Raw genomic sequence first — 18525 nt, 5'->3', positions numbered from 1 at the left:
AAGAAGGTGGAGATTCTCTTGAATCTTCACCAGCATAAAAGGGACAGCTCAGAAAGTGAAACTTCAGTCCTGCTCCGGAGCATGACTCGATGAGTTGTATGTGTTGAAGCTTGTGAACACATTAAACTCGATTGCATCGGACTCTGCCTGTCTCCAGTGTTTCTTTGAGTATTACTTAGCTGAATCCAAGGTACCAGATTGACATCAAAAGGGAAACAGAGAAGTCAAGTGGAGGACAAGGTCGGGAGCCTACAGGCCCACTTCCAGGCACCGATTTTTGCCTCTACAAAAGTAACTTATTACTTTTAAATGCAGGTAACTAGTAATATGTAATACTTAACATTTTGAGAGTAGCTTGCCCAACACTGGAAATTATTCATGTTATTTATCTACATTCATAATTTCATACAAATCTCTGAGTCCAACTAAAAGTAAACACAGAAATTAGCTCCTGATATTAGCCATTATAGCTAGCTAACTACTTCCAGGGCAAACTTCTGGCTACCCAGATATTTGAAATGATTTACATAAAATTGAGTTTAAAAGCATTATACTTAAGTGCATTTTTGATGTACTTTAGTAGGAACACTTCACCCCCCAAATGACCATTTCTATATTAATTTCTCACCCTTAATTTTTTAAGATAACCAGCACGTTGTCCTGGAGCTAGCTCCCTATTAGATACAATCGCTAATCCAGGGGGCTACTTTCTAAATTTGCTTTCATTTACCCTTAAAGAGACAAGTTCTTGCCTCTTTATTTAAAAATGTAAGTTTATTTGGAGGCCCATGCTGCTTGCCCCTTTATAAGTTGTTCTGCAGGATGTCAGGTTTTTTAAATCCCTACAATAGAGTTGCAAGTGCAAAGTCAGTATGACCCCATTAAAGGAATACTTTATCCCCCAAATGACAGTTTGGGGGATAAAGTATAAATATCAGTTACTCACCCTGTGTTACATTGAATTCGTGAAGAAGAAAACACGAAGACTCCAAAAACAAAAAATTTCTTGATGAATTTACGTCATAGGGGTCCAGCTTTAACAACAGCAAACTCAGTACTTAGTAAACACATGCATTTTTGCCAAAAGCTTACCATTTCAAAATGAACTGAAAGTGAAACTAATCTATGCTCTCTTCAAAGCCAGACTCCATTAACAAAACAGCAATTTTAACTCGCTGAACACAGGAGCTGCTGGTCTATAGCTGCCTCTATCTGTAGTTTGTCTGTGTTATTGTGCGACTTTGCTTAACTCAAACTAACCCTTTAAAAACACCAAAGTCATACTATTACACAGACTAACTAACTGATTGTGGCAGTCTTAGACCAGCAGCTCCAGTGTTCAGAGAGGTAAAATTACTGTTTCCATTAATGGAGTTTGGCTTTGAAGAGAGCATAGATAAATTTCACTTTTAGTTTAACTCCCCGACTATGACTGGACACATGACACTTGGATTATACTGCACAAGCTGTGTGAGAGTTTGTGAACAGATGTTTTGTTATAGTGTTGTTGTTAAACGCAGACCCCAATGACTTCAATTCATCAAGGATTTTCTCCGTTTTTGGATTCTTCGTTCACTGCAGAGGGATGCAAGCAAAACAATTCTTCATGAATTTAACATAACACTGGATGAGACATTATTATACAAATGGTAATTTTGTGGGTGAAGTATTCCTTTAAAACTTTTCCAAGAGAACTTACACATTTCTAAAATTATATATCATTAAGCAACAATTTGCCAGGCAATAGCATGTATAAAGTAGGTTGATTAATATTAACTCCATATTGACTGACTATAACATTAATAGTGATGTTATAGTAATAATAATCTGATCATGTGTAGCTGATATAATCTATTATTGCAAAAGGTTTATGAATCTCATTTTGACTATAGTGCTACCTCAAGCAGGAAGTCTCTAAGGGCGATGAAGGTGGGTCTATCCTCAGGTTTGGGGCTCCAGCACTGCAGCATGACGTTGTAAATATCCTGAGGACAGTCGTCTGGTTTACACAGCCTCTCAGCCTCCACGTCCACCTTGTGCAGGATCTGCAGAGAGGCACATATATATAACAGAATGTTGAAGAATCATTATTATCTGGTGAATTTTTAAAATTGCACAAAGCTGCAATCATTTTGTGGGTTGAGCTTTTTCAGAAAACATTATATGCAATAATAGATTTTTATCCAAAAAAGATGTGAGTGTGCATATGCATGCACCTGGCTCCCATTAAGGCCCAGCCACGGCTCCTGTCCGTGGGTGAACATCTCCCACAGAGTGACCCCAAACATCCAGGTATCGGATGCATGTGAGAAAGTACGAGACTTCAGAGACTCCGGAGCACACCTGGAGAGAGACAAGATGGAAAGAAAAACTTCGCAGAGCAACACTCGAACTTTTGAATCACTGGACCCTGGCAACAAAACAACAAAATGACACATGATTTAGTGCGACCAGGACGTTCTTCTCACCATGGGAAAGGGATTTTATGTCCCTCCTCCATGATGTATTGGTCAGTGTGCGTTGGCAGCGCCCTCATTAGGCCAAAGTCTCCAATCTTCACCGTGTCATTGGTGGACAGCAGAACGTTGCGGGCAGCCAGGTCCCTGTGGAGGAAACGTCTCTGCTCCAGGTAGGCCATGCCACATGCCACCTACACACCCACAGAGTCACACAGAGACAGAACCAATTACATTTGATTAACAAATCTACTTTAGTATAACTTTAAGGTACTTGTACTTGAGTATTTGCTTTTTATGTAACTTTATACTTCGACATCTCAGAGGCACATATTGTAGTTTTTATTCCACTACATTTGTCTGACAGCTTTAGTTACTTTTTTAATTTTTTTTTTTACCCCCTTCCTGTCCAGTGAAAACCTGCTCCATGTTTTTTTCTTCTGCACACAACAGCTATACTACACTGTCGTACTTTTGCCATTTGCTGCATGATAATTCTTCTTATCATTATTATTATCATCATCATTATTATTATTAGTTTACAGAAATGATAGAGATCCACAGTGTGAAAAACTCCTCTGATTGTTGGGACTGAACCAGCCATGCATCTGTAGGCACTTATTGGTGTTGCACTGACCTGCACAGCGTAGTTACACAAAAAGGAGATGAGGATGTGACCTTGACGCTTTCTCAGACGATCCAACAGGGAGCCCAGAGGTGCCAACTCAGTCACCTACACACAAGCACACACAATATGGAAATAAAACACTCCACTCATTATTATTTACATATCTAACATGTGACTTGGGTGTGTACTTTTGCTTTAACATGTTTGAGAATGGCTGAGTGTGTTTACCATCTTCATGGGCTGTGTGAGGACGACGCCGTACAGCCGGATGAGGTTCTGGTGGCTCAGTGAGTGCATGGCGTTCACCTCTCTGATGAAATCATCCAGACCGTCTGATTCCAACACGGCAGCCTTCAGACACTTCACTGCCACTGACAACTAAGAGGAATGAGAGGGAGAGATGATATAAGCTTAACGACCGACAGAATAAACTGCTGTAATTCAAAATGGTGCCTCTGAGATCCAACCTGAGCACATTTTGCACACTCCACAGCGTGTTATACATTTCCTTGTTAGCTACTACCCCCTACTGTGTCTCTGCATCTCACCACTCTGCCATTGGGTCCGGTCCACTCTCCTCTCCGCACCACCCCGAACGTGCCATCTCCCAGACGCTCAAACAGCTGCAGCTCCGTCTCTCTGATAAGGCAGGTGAGCGAGGCTCCCGGCTCGCTGTTGGCTGGTGCAGAGCTGGACGACGCCCCCTGAGGGAGAGGCTGCTGGGAGTCAGCATCGGGTCGTTTCACTGGAAACACCTACAGGGCACAGAAGCAGAAACCAGAGACAGGTTTTCATGCAGCCTTTATAATAGCAGATTCTGCACATGAATTTCCCCCTGCTGCAAGCAAAAACTAGACAATTAGGTATTTTTAAATCTTCTATTCTAAGCTGCAGGATTTTTGATTTGATTTTTTGGGGATCTACACCAGTCCAAAATGGTGTGTAGATTTCAGTAACAACCTCTCACAGGGGAAGACTAGTTTATTGTTTGAGACCGTGCCTGGGAGAGCAGCCAGGTTATTGTTTCATTAAAATATGAAACTCCCACATTCTTTACTGATCACGTTGAGGAAATATGTGGAAAACCGTCTTTGCAACATAGAGCAAAATATCTGTGTGTGTGTGTGTGTGTGTGTGTGCAGGACAGTGTTACTCCACCTTGCTCATCCAGGACTTGCGTTTATAAAGGGCTCTCCTCCTCTTGACGGCCTCCCAAAGCCTCCTCTGACCTGAGCCAACACAATCACAAACACTTTATATGTAAACTTTTTTCACACCAAAGCACAAATAAACTTGAGTGTATTATTTGTAAATGGGAACAGAGGTAGTAACAGGACGTACCTGGGCGTCCCATGCCGATCTTCTCCAGGTCTTCATTCTTGACGTAGTCGAAGTGGGAGAGCCGCGTGACGTTGAGATCATCACGGATCCGCAGGAAGTACTGCTGCAGCTGCACATCTGTCAGCAGCTCCAGCAGCCACTCTGTCCCCTCCTCACACTGCATCTGCACACACAGTTACCTCCTTTTACTATACATGTGAAGACACACACATTGACACGACAAAAATCACTGACGAAGGTGCATGTTAGAATCTACCTCTAACTGGGTGTTAAGTGTGTGGTATGTTAGTGCTGGAGGAATTATGAAAACAAGCAGGCTTTAAGAACTGTGTTCAATTATTGAGTGTGATGTTAATGGGCTCTTAATGGACACACTGTAATGTGCAGTGGAAATGGAAGAGCTACTCTCAACTACAAAATCAATATTTAAAAAAATCATTTTTACTCTCTACAACCCACATAAAGACAGATATAACATGTTAATAAGTGAGCTTTAGAGGTGCTGATAGGCAGATATTTTACATTTGGACAGAGCTAGGCTAGCTGTTTCCCCCTGTTTACAGTCTTTATGCTAAGCTACGCTAACCAACTGCAAAAAAAAAAAGCAAATTAGCATTTTTCTATAATGTCAAACTACTCCTTTAAGTTGGATTCTTCTTAACTTTTCCACCCGACTGAATCTCTACATGATGTCACATCATGTATTTTAAGCCAGTTTTGAGTTGGAATAAGAAGAATCTACCAGGAAACAACAAAAAAAGCAAAGAAATTCACATTATTTAAAGCTATAAATGTTATTTATTGGCGGGAGTATTCTCACTTTTGAGGATTTTGCTTGTCCTTCTGTCTCTGCAAAGACATTATTTTAGACAAATACTGCTGTAAACATTAAACAGTTGAAGTCTTTTTTTACATGACCACATAACATTAACAGGGCTGGGTATCAGTACTCAGTTCCTTTAAAGTATTGACAGAAATAACCCAGTACCAAATAGAATTGAAACTTCTACAGTCAAACGTTACCCACGTTTGATTCTTTTGTTTCTCTCTAACCATTGACAATTCCAAAGTTTGTCCATCCCCTCAGGTTAAGAGTCTGGGTGTCATCCTAGACAGTACACTGTCCTTTGAGGCCCACATCAGCAATGTTACTCTGTCTGCACACTCATCTACAAAATATTAATCGGCTTCGGGCATGACTCACACTTCAGAGTGCTGCTATCCTCGTTCACTCTTTTGTTACATCTCGTACTGTTTACTGCAATCCCTCCATAGACCATATCACTCCTGTTCTCCAGCAACTTGACCGGCTTCCTGTCAGTTTCAAGATTCTGCTTCTCACCTTCAAGGCCCTTCATAATTAAGCCCCTACCTTCTAGTCTGAACTCCTTCATAATCACACACACTCTCCCATACTCTTAGATCCTGTTCTGCACTCCAACTCACATCACCATCTGCCCACTTGACCACCATGGGTTCTAGAGCATTCAGCTGTCCGCTATACCTAATATTTATATGTACGATTTTTGTCATTTGTCATTTTGTTAACTTTTATTGTATATAATGGCATCATTTGGTTTTATGATCTATGGATACATTGCTGCTTGTTTTTTAACTGTTTCTTGTAAGGTGTCCTTGAGTGCTTTGAAAGGTGCCTATAAATAAAATGCATCATTATTGTTATTATTATTGTTGTTGTTGTACCCAGATGTAGAAAAAGGCTATTTGTATGGTTTTGCATGCACCCAATAGCTGCAAGCGTTCTTTAATTTAAGTGACGTTGTGATTGGCCTACTGCCACAGCAGCTAGAGCCCATTCAGTCTGTGGTATATTTGTATATAAATAAAATAACTAAAGTTAACTGAACGCTTCAATTTTCATGATGGGTATCGAATGAAGTAGAAAAAGAAGTGTCAAATTAGCTACTCAATGGTGTTAGTATCACTTTAAGGGTACATAAAGGTACATAACATACACAATTATTAAGGGTCTCTTAATGGTTTTTTGTCAAATAAAGGTATGTACATAGCCTGACATTTTACAATAGAAACAAACGTGTCTGTGCTCTCTGGTGGACAAACAATGTCACTGAGACAACACAGAACAAAATGAAACACGTAACCATGTAGCAACACCCAGACTGGATCCAAAAGTCCACCCTCCGAACCTGCGTGCTGAGTCCTCGAGGACTTCAGTCCTATGTACTGTGACGTATTCACTGTCATCACGTTAAGTCTGAGAGGGCGCAAGACTGAAAGCCGCTGATACACGGGCCTCAAGTCTGTTTCACTTGTTGCCATGGAAACACTCTGGCAACAGCTACAATGTACACTGCTACACATGTCCACTGCTGTCATGCTCCTCATGCAAATGGATGATGTCTGCTCATCTGTCCCTGCAGATAACAAGATATAAATCCATGTAAAGGTTTTATTTTTAAGTGAACAAAATTATATTCATACATTTCTTTACACCACGAAGACTATACACATTTAAATACAGAAATGCTTTAAATAAGGACAAGACTATGACTGAATGAACTAAGTATTGCTTACACTAGAAAACTTTTATTCTTTTTTTTCAACAAAGTTTCTTAGCCTTTATATTTGGCTGTACACAGCTTTTAGCCTATAATGTAGGCTGCAATAATACAATCATTTTGATGACCTCTACAGCCTATACTTCTACATATCTGAATATTATTTCTGGTCTACACAATTAAAGTAACCTTTTAATACAGTAATTGTTCTATACTATCATAATAAGTTTGTTTTGTTTTTTTTAGTCAGCATTTGGAAAAACTACAACGCCATGTTGGTATTGTGATGAATTGTGGGTAATTAAATCAATGACATCTTGTGAATCTGCACCCCAAGCAGACTATTGTCTGCTTGGGGTGCAGTCTGCAGAAAGGACAGGAAGTCCAGACATTTGGACTTTGCAACATAAAATATGTCTTACACTCACTGACCACTTTATTAGGTACACCTGTTCAACTGCTCATTAATGCAAATAACTAATCAGCCAATCAAGTGGCAGCAACTCAATGCATTTAGGCATGTAGACATGGTCAAGACGACCTGCTGAAGCTCAAACTGAGCATCAGAATGAGGAAAAAGCAGTGATTGAAGTGACTTTGAACGTGGCATGGCTGTTGGTGCCAGACGGGCTGGTCTGAGTATTTCAGAAACTGCTGATCTACTGGGATTTTCACACACAACCATCTGTAGGGTTTACAGAGGATGGTCTGAAAAAGAGAAAACATCCAGTGACCAGCAGTTCTCTGATGCCAGAGGTCAGAGGAGAATGGCCAGACTGGTTCAAGATGATAGAAAGGCAACAGTAATTCAAATAACCACTGGTTACAACCAAGGTCTGCAGAAGACCATCCCTGAACCAACAACACGTCCAACCTTGAAGCAGATGGGCTACAGCAGCAGAAGACCACACCAGGTGCCACTCCTGTCAGCTAACAACAGGAAACTGAGGCTACAGTTCACACAGGCTCACCAAAACTGGACAATAGAAGACTGGAAAAACGTTGCCTGGTCTGATGAGTCTGGATTTCTGCTGCAGCATTCAGATGGTAGGGTCAGAATTTGGTGTAAACAACATGAAAGCATTGATCCATCCTGCCTTGTATCAACGGTTCAGGCTGGTGGTGGTGGTGTAATGGTGTGGGGATATTTTCTTGGCACACTTTGGGCCCCTTAGTACCAACTGAGCATGGTTTAAACACCACAGCCTACCTGAGTATTGTTGCTGACCGTGTCCATCCCTTTATGACCACAGTGTACCCATCTTCTGATGGCTACTTCCAGCAGGATAACGCACCATGTCACAAAGCTCAAATCATCTCAAACTGGTTTCTTGAACATGACAATGAGTTCACTGTACTCCAATGGCCTCCACAGTCACCAGATCTCATTATAACAGAGCACCTTTGGGATGTGGTGGAACGGGAGATTTGTGTCATGGATGTGCAGCCGACACCAAATTTAAAGAACGGGACCCAGCAGGTTTGGAACAACTGGACTACACCATTAACTTAAAATCAAATGGACGGTAGTCTGTACTGGCAGTGCTGCAATCATAATCAATGCACACACCACCACAAACACACTTACATCCTCTCTCACACACACACACACACACACACACACTCTTCACCTCATAAGCACACTCACACAGTGAGAGGAGAAGACGAATCATTTGATTTCCACGCACAACTTCACATATTACCATTTGTGCCCCGACACCTTCTCTGATCCTCCCATCTCTCTCCTCTTCGTCCTCCTCCTCCCCCTCCTCCCCTCCTCTGGTGTAGGGGAGTCGCCGGTACATATAGCTCTCCCCCATGCTGTAGGAGCTCCTCTCGTCCTTTGCCTTCTCTGTTTCTCCCTGTCTCTATTTTCTTTTGGCTCTTCTCTTTATGTCTAGCTGCTATTCAGAGGAGGCGTTAGCTCTGCCGCTGTGCTCCGGGTCTAGTTTGCTAATCTCCTCTCAGCTCCATGACCTTCTCTGCTCAATCGATAGGCGCGTGCACACGCACGTTCACGAACACACCGGGAGGCATTTGACGCCAGTCTCTCCAGTCGTATCACCCAAAGCTATCTATAAACTCTCTCTGTCTTCCCTCCCACTAGGTCTTTCTCTCCCTGCTGACTCACGGCTTCCTGCAGCGTCGGACACCTCCATACTTCCCTTTCTCTCTCCATCTCTTCCTCGCTCTAGCTCTCCATCTCCTCCTGGCTCTGCAGCCGAGCCCACTGTCTGTCTGATGATAAATAATTCAGCAGCTCTAACATGAGGATGAGGGAGAGGGAGATCGCGCAGGAGAGGAGGGGAGAAAACGTAGAAAGAAAAAGGCAGACAGATGGATGGGTAAATGGATGAATGGTCAGACCAAAGAGAAATAACAGGGAGACAGTTCCCAGCATGCATCTGATAGATGCAGACATGCAGATGGTACAACAGCTAAGCTTGACACCAATCCAAAGAAGAAGAGCATTTCTAGATAGATGGAAAGATGTTTTGGTGAATCTGAGAAATTAGCTTTGGAAGCTGTGAGCTGATCTCAGGAGCATTTTTTGGAAAAATGGTTGCATTGAAAATACATTGATTGTTTATCTACTGAGGTCATTTATCAAGCAGCTGCGGTTCCAGTGTGGTTTTATATCATTGTAAACTGAGTATTGTCAAACACCAAAGCAAGACTCTGCAGCTCATTCAACTCATTCAGCTCAACCACTTGGTTGAACTCTGCAGCTCAACCAAGGTTGGTTTCCTGTTATATTTACATTGATTTTAAGCTCCTCCTCCTTGTATACAAAATCCTAAAAATGGCCGAGCTACATCGCTAACTCCCTTGTTAACTATTTGCCTCCAAGAACACTGCCATCATCTGCTGCTGGTTTGTTGGAGATTCTCAGCAACAGCCTGAAGAAGATCAGGGATGTAGCCTTTGACAATTACACCCCAAAGCTATGGAACACACTACCTATTGACATCAGGGAAGCTAGCATGCTAAATATTTTTAGAGCTAAAAACATATCTCCTCACTTTAGCCTTTAACTAGCTCTGACTTTCCTGATACAGGTCTGAAATTCTTTCTTTTCACGCTTCATGCTGCTGCAATTCTTTTAAAATGTTGTATCTTACTTGATTTTATGATTTATGGTTTTACCTTTGATTTTATGATGTCATGAGCTACATTATTTCATCGTGTGATTTCTTTTGTATGATCTTAAGTCTTTTGTGCTGCATTTCTTGTAGGAAAGGTGCTTTATAAGTAAAGTTTTTTATTATTATTATCAATATGATTATTAATACTATTATTATTATTATCATTGTTTGGGTTTTGGGCTGAAGAAAATTATGACTGGCATTTCAACTCCCAAGCCTAGTTTAGAATAAAAAGTCTATTAATTAATTTAAAAAAAACAAACAAAAACAATAATTGATATATTAGGCAATAATGTAACTTTAGGTTAGTTTTAACCCTAGAACCATTGTTTAAGACATTGTTTATTACATTTATTACTTCTATGACAGCGTATTAGGACATTGCAGGTAAAAAAAAAAAAAAAATTACAGGGCTGGACGGAAACTTGTAAATTACCTGAAATAAATACAAATCACACAAAAAAAAAGTTAGTAAAAAAAAAACATCACTTCACTTTGCAAGCTTGGATCAATCTTATCAAACCACAGATGCCACCTGGAAAAAAGGAAATCCCAGCAATCACTGAGATGCTGAATGAACTTTGTTTGATTGTCAAATTAAGACGTCCCATGGTGGTTAAAAATAGTTACAGAATAAAAGTTGTGCTGACTTCCTGGACATTACCTGGCTATTAGCCAGTGTCCTGGCAACATCCCAATATGATGTTAAGAGGAATTGGCCTGTTCAGCTGTTCTGCTTAAGTATAGGCAGTGTGCATTCTGAGCTTTGTACATCCTATACACATAAAACAATAAGCAAAAAGGCGGATGTAGTTCAGTAGAAAAAAATAGTTCCTACATGAAACTGCTCACAACAAGGTCTGTGGATTATCTTGAGTTACCAGGTCATGATTTCTGGAAAGAAACTTTGCTGTTGAGTTTTTCAAATGTACTTCTTTGATACTTTGAGCACCACAAGCCGAGCACCATCTAGTTCCATTACTGTATATCCTAGAGAAGACACACATCATACAGCAGAAATCTCCAACACTCAGCAACTCACAACATTGGGGCATTTTTAGCCTTTAATGGATAGGACAGACAAGTGTGAAAGGGGGAGAGAGAGACAGAGTGACATGCAGCAAAGGGCCACAGGCTGGAGTCGAACCCGGGCTGCTGCGGCAACAACAGCCTTGTACATGGGGCGCCTGCTCTACCACTAACCCACCGACGCCCCTGAACTGTCCCTTTAACACAAAGATGCCATTTTCAAACAGATTTAAGCATTAATTCAGTTCTTGTCAGTGTGTTTGATAAAAGCTTATTCACTGCTTGCACTGAGCTCTTGACAAAGACTAAAATACACACAAAAATGATCCTGTGAGCTTCATTCAAAATATAATTGGCTCAATGAGCTTGGAGTTGGAAGTAATATGAACGTGGCTCTCATGGAAATTAAAGATGTAAGGCATTAATCTTTAGCTTCCGCTGAGCATTTAGACAAGAGAGAAAGGAAAAAGAGAATAAAACAAAGAATTCAATGCTGTAGAATTAGAAGGAGGAAGAAACAATGACAAAAGTGAGATCCTGAGCCATCACCATGGGCAACACGCAATGGCAAAGACAGGCGAACTGTCGCCTGTGCATTTCACATGCGTGTTTCTGTATGTGTGCATCTGTGGCCTAAATGAGCACAAAATCAGAGCTTTCATCTCTCTGCCTGCACGAGTTTTTATCGAGGGAGATGCTCTAAATATAGGAAAGCTAAATTTAGCTTACATTCAGTGGCTTGGAGAGTGGAGCAGGGCTGCTTTATTTTACTCTCAGCATCAGATACCTGAGACTCAGTCAGATAGATACGCTGATGTTTCCCTGGTGAGGGAGATGATTTAATGTGCATGTGCATTCCCGGTTTTCTCGATTCACTGTCCACATGTTTTGACCACTGAGTAATTACAGACACCAGGATTCAGCTTTCCTGTAATTTTGTACATTTATAGTGGAATCAGAGACAGAACATGATGCAGAGAGGGAACATTCAGAGGAATAGAAAAGGAAGAACTTGTTAAAATATGGAGTTATTACGTTTACTGAGGCTATTTCTGGCTTTTAACCTCTCCTGCGCAACATCCAAACTTTTTAAATTCTTGCTGTCTTTTAATACACGTGTGCAAATAAAAATAAAAGTGTAAAGCTATTAGATATTCATTTTGCTGTCATGTACGACAGGGAAATACAGCAATTTCAGAAGCTTTAACCAGAGAATGTTTGTCGTTTTTGCTTGAAAAATGACAAAGAACATTTAGCGATTATGGAAAAAAAGGTCAGTTAATTTTCTTCGTTGCGGCTCTAATGTTTCCCCAATGCATCAGTCACTAAAGTAAAATATTAACATAGAAAATACAGATCAAGAAAAGGAAGTTTGGTGTATATTCTTTGGTCGGTAGTCATACACCGATCAGGTGATGTGAACATTAATCATCTTGTTACAATGCAATGTTCTGTTGGGAAACCTTGGGTTCTGACATTCATGTGGTCGCCACCAGACAGGCTCCACCCACCTAAACACCAGTGCAGACCAGGTACCCCCCCCTCATGGCAGTGGCACTCCCCAGCAGGACAATGCACCATGCCACACCACAAAAATTGTTCAGGAGTGGCTCAATAAACATGACAGGGACCTCAAGACATTGATCTGGCCTACAAAATCCCCAAATTCCAGTCTGATCAAACAAGATCTGAAGCCAATGTGTTGGTGCCAGACACCATAGGAAATCCTCCAGAGGTCCTGTGTCCATGCCTTGACAGGTCAGATAGTCTGGTCTAAGGAGGACCCTCCGTGGATCGGGAGTACCTCTGGGGTACCAGCACGTCCTTCAAATGTTTGATCAGGTTGGGATCTGGGGTATTTGGATGCCAGGTCGACACCTTGAGCATTTTGTCGCATTCCTCGGGTCATGCCTGAGCAGTTTTTGTGGTGTGGCATGGTGCATTGTCCTGCTGGGGACAGGTGCCATTGCAATAAGGGGGTTTACAAGGTCTGCAAAGGTGTTCGGGTGGGTGGAGCGCATCAGGTAGCATTTACATGAATGCCAGGACCCAAGGTTTCCCAATGGAATATTGCACTGTAACAAGATGATCAATGTTGTTCACTGCACCCGCCAGTGGTTTTAATGTTTTGGCCAATCTGTGTATATTAGTGCAGTCATAACACAGGGAACATTTCTAGCCACTTTTTAAAACATGCAAAGCTCATCTTTTATTCAAGAGATTTAGTTAATGTTTCTTTTTATAAGAAAATTCAAATTTGCTGGTAAGAAAAAAATATATATTTTTGAATACACTTCTGGGGCTGCTGAAATGTTTCCTCTTTTTTGCTGCAGCTATTCTTCACCAAAATAATCTCATACAGGATGTGTGTCAAACTTGTCTCACCCTGCAGAAGTCTTCTGGTGGATCAGGAGTTAACGCTGCAGTCAGGAGTGACTGAGGTCGCTGGAGGTCACCTGGAGGAGGCCATGGATGGAGAGACCCCACATCTGCATGAACATATAAAGAAAGAAAGTTACTTCCAGAAACATACAAAAAAAAAGAGTAAAATTATATAAACTGACATGAAGACAAGAAAGAAAACTTGAGCTCCATCCGTCTGTAAACAGCAGAGTAAATTATGACACTCAAGCAGTCAAGTCTCAAGTCCTTGAGTCGAGACAAGTCCTCATAACCATTTGCAGGTCTGAATGTCGACCACAAAAATGACACAGTATCTAAATATTTCACTTTTGAGTGAGTCAGGCAATGCAAGGCCTGCAAGATGTCTGTTTTATTTTATATTTTTTGTTTGAATGTTTCTGCTTATACAGCTGAAGTCAAGACAAAAGTCTGACCTATGTGAGTCAGGTCCAAGTTAAGTCTCAATCGGCGTCTGCAGCTACAGCTGTGGGCAGTGAGGTCATGTCTTCTGTTTCTTTTCAAGGAATTTATTCTGCAGTTTTTTAAGTTTGTTTAATTGTTACGTCAGAAGAACCCGATCCCGCTGCACTTTACTGGAAAATGCACAGACGATCCCTTTTTTTCTCACCAACATTTCATCAAGATATCTAAAGTGGACTGCTTTTAGGGCCAAAAAAAATATACAACAAATGAAGCATTCAACAGAGACCTTGAAGCCATTTTTATCTCGTGCACACATCTTTTTATGATTTGCTTGCGAGATAAAAATATATCCCTCAGAATACCTGGGGCTTTCTGGCACTGCCACCACAATGTCTTTCCTGGTTGTAAGCAAATGACCTGAAACAAATCTAAATGCTTCAGATCTTCATGCTTGAACATTAAAACTGTAGCTATATAATGATTTAATTTAAAAGTTAACTGGATGAATAAAATATGGCAGCTTCAAGATAAACTTTATTTAGTGTTTGTGTTGGTTAAATCTTTTGGGGGTGAAGCAAGGACTGTAAAATGACTCAAATTGGCTGTAATCTGATATAAAATCATAAATATTAGGACATAAATCTGACTCCAGGTCAGCTCTGCGTACTCACTATATATTTATATTAGAGACACAAACATAATACATGATTTAATATTTTAAAAAAGTCACTATCAGTGTATAGCAATAAAACTAATGCATGTATAGTATGCATCTGCTGGGATTTGGATATTTAATCATCTCTATTTTAATTGCTCAGTCTGTCTGTCCTCCAAAGCTGATTAGCCTCAGTCACGTTAAGTGTCTGTCTGTCTGTCTGTCTGTCTGTAAACATCTCACCGTTACTGACAACAAGAACTTTATTTCATTTATTTATTAATGTATTATATTTTGTTTTGGTGCAACATGTCGCATCTCCCTCACAGAGAGTAACAAGCTGCTGGAAGGAAAAACAACCCGGAGTACCGACCTGTGAAGACGGGCTCTGCGGGAGACCAGTGTTCTATCTCCGGTCAGTCCTCGCTCCGTCCGCCGCTCTCAGCCGCCGCAGCCCGGCGGGAATCCGGAGCTGTTTACCGGGGTGACGGTTAAATACAACGGGTCCGTTATCGCTCTCCTTTCTCTCCTCTGGTAATTCCGGGACGCTTCTCAATGCGCCTGTGGAGATTTATGAGCGTCACCGTGCGTAACATCAACGCACAGATGATGATTCCTGGCCCGGATTCACCAAAATAATTGCACTTCCTGTTTGGCGAATCAGGCTTCAAAATAAAAGCGCGGATTAACAGTGAGGAAAAAGTATCATTTTAAGTTTCAATTATTCAGGTTTTATTAATTATAAATAGCCTACTATAATTAAACATTGTTTTATTTCACATGTATTAATGTAATAATATAAATAATAAATAAAATTATACTTAATATAATACAGTTAAAAATACTGCACTGTTTTCATATTCCAAACCCTAACACATTACACTGCAAAACGGTTACATGCAATACACAGGAAATTAAGTTAAAGTAACAGACTATTAGTCTTTAGTTGCTTCTAAAACATGTAATGATAGGACCTCTAATTATTATTTAATTATTTTAATTATTATTATTTTAATTATTATTAAAACTAGTAGGGGAGAATAGGGTTGGTTGTCACATTCCTTAGATCTCACTCCTGAGATTGTGCTGTTAAAAAATGTAAAAATGTTGGCAATGAAATTTCCAGCACTGGGGTCAGAGGTCACATACTGGGTGATTACAGAAGGAAGACACTTGACATTGAGCAGAGAGGAGTTTTGGTACTTTCCATGTCAAAATGTAAACACCCCGCTCTTCTACGTTTCTCGTCTAGACTTTTATATGATGAGTTTATGATACAATAGTTATAACTGTAAAAAGGATTGAAGGGAGAGCTGTAGTTTTTTTCTTCACTAAGTTACATGTGATTGTTAGCGTAGTCACTATCATAAAACAAAAAAAGGAAATAAGTTGGTGATGCTTGTCACATTCTTTTCAGGGTTGGTTCTCACATGTAGCCTACTGTTCTTTGTTTTGTACTTTACAATGTTAAATACACAGGGTTTTTGATATTCTACATTTAGTGCAGCAGGTGATTAAGCCCAGTACTTGTGGACCAAAGCAGAACTACAACTGATCCACTGAAAATCTAGAAATTTCTGTATCTGGAATTGATGAGTGCAAATTGTGCTCTTATTTTGAAAAGCACAGCACCAGAAGCATAAAATATGTTGCTTAAGTGAATAATGGCATACTCATGATTTGGCACAGTTGAAACATCTGCTTAAAGGTTCCGGCTGAATCAGTTTTTCATGAGTTTCCTGATTTTCTGAGCATTTAAAAGAGGAAGGATGCAGCTGTTGATTTTGCCTTTGAGATTTGCTGTAAGACAAAAGTAAAAAAAAAAACAATAGAACTCACACACAGCAATGCTGAGAATCCTCTGCAGTGTCTGTAATTCACCATGACAGAAACTACCATCAGACAGATTTACTGGATGCTAAGCCAAAAGGGTTTATTACACTTTTCTGCTGGACATGAAGATCACAGAAATATGATTTCAGTAACAGGTTTTGAAACACTACAGTGAAGGTTAAACAGTGTGAGCGGAAAAGCCGTTTCCTAACCACCAAGCTTCCCCCCTCAGGAAGAAGCAACCGTTCTTTTAATTCTTGTAACTGCTCGTGGGAAAAGAAAAATGGGCTACAACAGTTTAAAGCTCAACAGAAATGACACCAAGAAACAAAAAAAATGACTCAAACATGTAATAATCTGAACTATTGCTCCAGTGCATGTTAAGATAAACAAAGGATTTCAATGTAGTTGTACATATAAATGGGTTTGAGTGGCTGATAATGTTCTTTTAACATGTTTGTACTCACTAATAAGTGTATTCAGATTCAACACGTTCCAGCTGCTTCTGTGAAATTCCTCTTATTGCCGTTACAGAGGCCTGACAATATTCTTTGAAACCCACTGGCAAACTTTTGTAGGAAGAAAACAGTAAACTTAATATCTATCAGCAGCTCTGACAACAAACAAAATCTGGTTTTGAATCTAAAATAAAACAGAAAATACTGGCTGAACCCTAATAATATGAAAAGTTTGTAGTATGGTCCGTGTCTGCTGAGCTACATCTCATGAAAGCAATACAGTACAGTGCAGTTAAGAGGAAATATGTCACTGATATATGATATATGTCACTGATACACATGCAAAGAGAGCTCTGGCTTGTGGCGTGGAATCATACAAAAGGTGCAGCATCTGTTGCAGCTTTTAGGTCACTAGCACAAAGAAACACATGAGATTTCCAGGCCGACAGACCAGGTTTGTTAACAACCACAAAGAATACAGTGCATTTCAATATTCAGTGTTTGTGTATTGACCTGCTTGTTTGGTTGCAAAGCAAATCAAACATCTAACACAACTCTGCTGCAGGATGGTCGTAACGTGACGCAGAACAGTGAGCAAAAATGAACCCAAAAAAACAAAAAAAGCACACTCGCACATAATCCAAAATTAAAAGACAACACAAATAAATACAGAAAGTATAAAACTCTGGGAAACACTGTCCCCGATAAGTTGTTCCACCCTTCAGTGAAATATGAGAGACACTGCTCTCGATAAATACACATGTAAAACTCACACACGATCACACACGCTGGTAGGCAAAATCTACCGTCACTGTTTTTCATTATGGGAGACACTGCTCCCGATAATGGGTTTTAAGTATGGAAGGCACTGCTCCCGATAACTTTATCGTATTAATAAGTGCTCCAAAGTTGACTGTGCAACATAAATGGCTTTCTTGCAAATTATGGAACCAATCAGCTCAGTTGTTGCAGTAAAAAAAAGGGAGGTTGATAATGTTTTGGCTTTCGTGCAATCTTTTTTTTTTTTTGATTTAGCATTAATCAACAAGAATAAATACAGTCTTAACTTATCTCTGGGCTTGTTGATACATAAATAATAATAATAATAACAACAACATCAAAATAATCCAGAGTAGAGCTGCAAACAATTAGTCGAATAGTCAATCAACACCTATTTTGCTAACGGATTAATCGTAAAAAGTAAATTTAAAATTAAAGTAAATTTTCATGCAAGAATAGCAGGAAATGCTGTTTTCAGCCTTTAAAATATGGAGATTCTTTTGCTTTTTTAATCATATTAAACTGTATATCTTTGGGTTTTGGACTGACTGAATAAAACATTCAAAGACATCACATTGGACTTTGAGCAACTGGGATGGATGTGTTTTTTTAAAACAATATTTTGACATTTTAGAGACCAAACAATTCATTGATTAACAGGGTTCCCACACATTTTTGCCAATGAAATATCAATACTTTTTACATAATATTTTACCCCATTTCCATGACTTTATTTCAGTAGTTTAAATGGGCAGGCCTATAGCAATACAGCCATTCATTATCAAACATGCATTTCCCGGGCATTTGCAGATGCGCAACAGCTAGCGCGAACA

At 40.0% G+C, this 18525-nt stretch overlaps 1 protein-coding gene across 2 annotated transcripts in view; it reads right to left on the bottom strand.

Moving 5' to 3' along the window:
- Positions 1-15151, bottom strand: part of tnk2a (tyrosine kinase, non-receptor, 2a) — a 34870-nt gene extending 19719 nt beyond the window's left edge. Inside the window, exons 1-10 of one of the 2 annotated variants that reach the window (XM_033639257.2) lie at positions 14995-15151; positions 13526-13629; positions 4426-4588; positions 4243-4313; positions 3633-3839; positions 3313-3462; positions 3094-3189; positions 2469-2650; positions 2217-2343; positions 1899-2045 (exon numbers count right to left, since the gene is read on the bottom strand). In XM_033639257.2, coding sequence (XP_033495148.2) covers positions 1899-2045; positions 2217-2343; positions 2469-2650; positions 3094-3189; positions 3313-3462; positions 3633-3839; positions 4243-4313; positions 4426-4588 — 1143 coding nt within the window. In that variant the 5' untranslated portion in view covers positions 13526-13629; positions 14995-15151. Of the gene's footprint in view, positions 1-1898; positions 2046-2216; positions 2344-2468; positions 2651-3093; positions 3190-3312; positions 3463-3632; positions 3840-4242; positions 4314-4425; positions 4589-8668; positions 9206-13525; positions 13630-14994 lie in introns of those variants that run through there. The other variant, XM_033639256.2, reaches the window with a different exon arrangement.
- Positions 15152-18525: the final 3374 nt, after the last annotated feature.

The sequence above is a fragment of the Epinephelus lanceolatus genome, chromosome 20, assembly GCF_041903045.1.
Source record: "Epinephelus lanceolatus isolate andai-2023 chromosome 20, ASM4190304v1, whole genome shotgun sequence".
Taxonomy (NCBI): domain Eukaryota; kingdom Metazoa; phylum Chordata; class Actinopteri; order Perciformes; family Serranidae; genus Epinephelus; species Epinephelus lanceolatus.
Note: the sequence above shows the minus strand (reverse complement) of the source record. Positions and strands in the feature narration are given on the sequence as shown.